Below are 3,868 nucleotides of genomic sequence, written 5' to 3' on the forward strand. Positions count from 1 at the left end.
CGACGCTTCCAAAGGGTTCTCACCGTAACTCTCTTCATATCTAGCTGGCGCAGCTGCATCATATTCTGAAGGATAGTGTGTTTGTACCATGACTCTTGAGCTATTGGATTGCCATCAAAAGTGATGTCTGAGAGAGAAGAAGAGTCAGCAAGGCAGCAAACGCTTTCAAAACTGCAGGAGAGACAGAAACCACTGGATTATTGTGAGACCTTCCAACAGAACTTTCATTGATTCACTAATATTCACATTATTATTTTTGAACAGTTTCAGATTTACAGAAAACTTGAGAAAATAGCATAGAGTTCCCATAGACTCCGCACCCATTTTTCTCTGTTATTAACATCTTGTAGTATAGTACATTTTTACAATTAATTTATAATTATTTACAATGAATTCATTCTTCCATTACTGTCTGGCACTATAAGATTCTCTAGACTCATATATTTCCTTTTTTTATTTTTACTTTTTTAATCATTATTTATTTATTTTTGAGAGAGAGAGAGAGATAGCATGAGCAGGGGAGGGTCAGAGAGAGAGAGGAAGATGCAGAATCCAAAGACAGTCTCTAGGCTCTGAGTTAACTGTCAGCACAGAGCCTGATACGGGGCTCGAACCCACGAACCGTGAGATCATGATCTGAGCCGAAGTCAGATGCTTAACTGACTGAGACACCCAGGCACCCCTCATATTATATATTTCCTACCCTACTTCTAGAAGCAGCCATTTCTCTAAGAAGCCATGGTTCCTTTTATTGAAGAATGCAACTGTAACCAAAGATCTGGTGGCTAGGTATACTTTTTGCTCCTGGGGTGTCATTTTTTTTCAGGCCCTCTGCTGACAGAGCAAGGAAATAAATGTGTGAATATTAACATGTGTGTATACATACCTCTATACTATTTAACCATCTATGTCTACATTAAGCTAAACATGAATTCACACTGATGTTCCCCAACTCTATTATCAAAAGGATCATTCTACCTCTTTCCCTTGCTGATCTGTCAATTCCTACCCCAACAAGGAGAAATCTGACTCTCACCATCCCATCCATTTATTTAATTGCTCAGTTCCAGAATATATGCATAGTGGCATCAGCATTTTCAACCTGAACCCCCATCAGCATTTTTAACCTGAACCCCACAGGAAACAACTTTGTTAACTGAAGTATACTGTTATGTATCATTCCTTTAGCATTTAGTCTTACATACTTATTTCTAAGTTACATAGGTCAACACCTCCCTTCCCCTCCCACCTTCAGGGGCAGTTGTTTCATACATTTGAAATACAGTTAGCTTCTCTTGTCATAGCCTATATTCATTCCTCCCTGGGGTCCTCTAACCTCCTAAATATTATTTTTACACTTGCATACATTAAGGTTCACTCTGTGCTATAAAGTTCTGTGGGTTTTGACAAATATGTAAGTATCATACAGAATAGTTTCATGGTCCTAAAAAGTCCCCTAATTCAACCCTCCTCCTCTTTCCCTGACTCCCTGGTGACCACCGATCTACTTATTGTCTTTACAGTTTTGCCTTTTCCAAAATGTTATATAGTTGGAATCATACAGAATATAGCCTTTGCAGACTGACTTCTATCACTTAGCAATATGCATTTAAGGTTCTCCCACGTCTTGGGGCACCTGGACGGCCCAGTCAGTTGAGCGTCCGACTTCGGTTCAGGTCATGGTCTCACAGTTTGTGAGTTCAAGTCCCACACTGGGCCCCTTGCTGTCAGCGCAGAGCCTACTTTGGATCCTCTGTCCCCCTCTCTCTCTGCCCCTCCCCAGAGCTCATGCTCTCTCTCTTAAAAACAACAAACAAAACAAAACAAAAAAAGTTAAAAAAAAAAAAAAGAAGTTTCTTCCATGTCTTTTCATGTCTTCATAGGACATGCACTCTATCACTAATATTCCATTGTCTGGATGTACCACATTTTGCTTATCCATTCACCTATTGAAGGCATCTTGGTTGCTTCTAGATTTGAGTGATTATAAATAAAACTGCTATACATATTTGTCGGCTGGTTTTTGTGTGAACATAAGTTTTCAACTCAATTGGGTAAATACTTAAGAGTGCAATTGCTGGATTATATAGTTAAGACAAAGTTTAGCTTTATGAGAAACTGTCAAACTGTCTTCCAAAGTGGCAGTAACATTCCTACCAGCTCCGCATTCTCATCAGCATTTGCTATATGTCAGGTTTTTAATATTAGTCATTTCAATAGATGTGTAGTGGTGTCTTATTGTTTCAATACACAATTTCCTAATGTCAAAGGATGACATTATTTTCATATTCATATTTGCCATCTGTATATCTTCTTTAAGTTTTTATTTAAATTCCATCTAGTTAACACACAGTGTGATACTAGTTTCAGGTGTACAATTTAGTGATTCAACACTTCCATACATCACCCTGTGCTCATCACGGCAAGTGCACTCCTTAATCCCCATCATCTATTTTACCCATTCCCCCACTTACCTCCCTTCTGGTAATTATCAGTTTGCTACTTAAGCGTCTGTTTTAGTTTGCCTCTCTCTCGGTTCCCTCCCACCCCATTTGCTCATTTGCTTTGTTTCTTAAATTCCACACATAAGTAAAATCATAGTGTGTTTGTCTCTGGCTTATGTCACTTTGCATAGCACTCTCTAGCTCCATCCATGTCATTGCAAATGGCAAGATTTCCTTTTTGATGGCTGAATAATATTCGTGTGTGTGTGTGTGTGTGTGTGTGTGTGTGTGTGTGTGTAAATGTCCCTTGTTTTTCTTAATAGTGTCTTTCACAGGACAGAAGTTTTTAATTTTAATGATTTCAACTCATCAGTTTTCTCTTTCATGTATCATGGTCTTGGTATTTAAAAATTCACCACCAAGGGGTGCCTGGGTGGCTCAGTCAGTTAAGTGTCTGATGCCATGTCATGATCTCAGGTCATGATCTCACGGTCTGTGAGTTCGAGCCCTGTGTCGGGCTCTGTGCTGGCAGATCAGAGCCTGGAGCCTGCTTCAGAATCTGTGTCACCCTCTCTCTTTGCCTGTCCCTTGCTCTCAATTTCTCTCTCTCTCTCTCTCCTTCTCAAAAATAAATAAACATTAAAAATTCATCATCAAACCCAAGGTTGCCTAAATTTTCTCCTAAATTTTCTTCTAGAAGTTCTATAGTGTTGTGCATTATATTTAAGCCTACAATCAATTTTGAGCAAATTTTGTAAAACGTATAAGATCTATGCCTAGATTCTTTTTTTTTAATGTGAATATCCTATTTTTCCAATATCATCTGTTAAAAAGACTACCCTTTCTCACTCCTTTGTCAAAGATTACTTGACTTTATTTAGGTGAATCTATTTCTAGGTCGCTTATTCTTTCCCATGTATATATATGTCTACTCTTTCACCAATAGCACCCTGTCTTGATTACTGTACCTGAATAGTTAAGTCTTGAAATAGCATAGTATGAGTCCTCCAACTAACTGTGTTCTTCAGTATTGTGTTACTATTCTAGGTCTTAGCTTTTCCACTTAAACCTTAGGATGCATTTGTTGTTATCAATTTGTTTGGATTTTGACTGGGTCTTTTTAAAAATTGAGGTATAATTTACAAACAACATTATATCAGTTTCAGGTATATAACATAATGATTCAATATTTGTGTATATTGTGAAATATACCACATTATATCTAATATAACATTATATATAATGTTATATTAGATATATCTATCTATCTATATATCTAATATATATATCTATATATCTAATATATATCTATATATATCTAATATAACATTATATCTAGATATATCTATATATATTATATATATATAATATATATATCTATATATAATCTATATATATATCTAATATAACATAAATATCTATAA

The 3,868-nt window shown here is 36.5% G+C and overlaps 1 protein-coding gene across 5 annotated transcripts in view; it reads right to left on the reverse strand.

Annotated features, from left to right (window-relative positions):
* Positions 1-3,868, reverse strand: part of LRRC49 (leucine rich repeat containing 49) — a 153,251-nt gene that overhangs the window by 64,030 nt on the left and 85,353 nt on the right. For all 5 annotated transcript variants that reach the window (XM_077746256.1, XM_077746250.1, XM_077746272.1 and 2 more), the window contains one exon: positions 24-171. In XM_077746256.1, the coding sequence (XP_077602382.1) occupies positions 24-171 (148 nt within the window). The remainder of the gene's footprint in view (positions 1-23; positions 172-3,868) is intronic.

This window comes from Crocuta crocuta, unplaced genomic scaffold, assembly GCF_008692635.1.
Source record: "Crocuta crocuta isolate KB4526 unplaced genomic scaffold, BGI_CrCroc_1.0 scaffold130, whole genome shotgun sequence".
NCBI classification, from domain to species: Eukaryota; Metazoa; Chordata; class Mammalia; order Carnivora; family Hyaenidae; genus Crocuta; species Crocuta crocuta.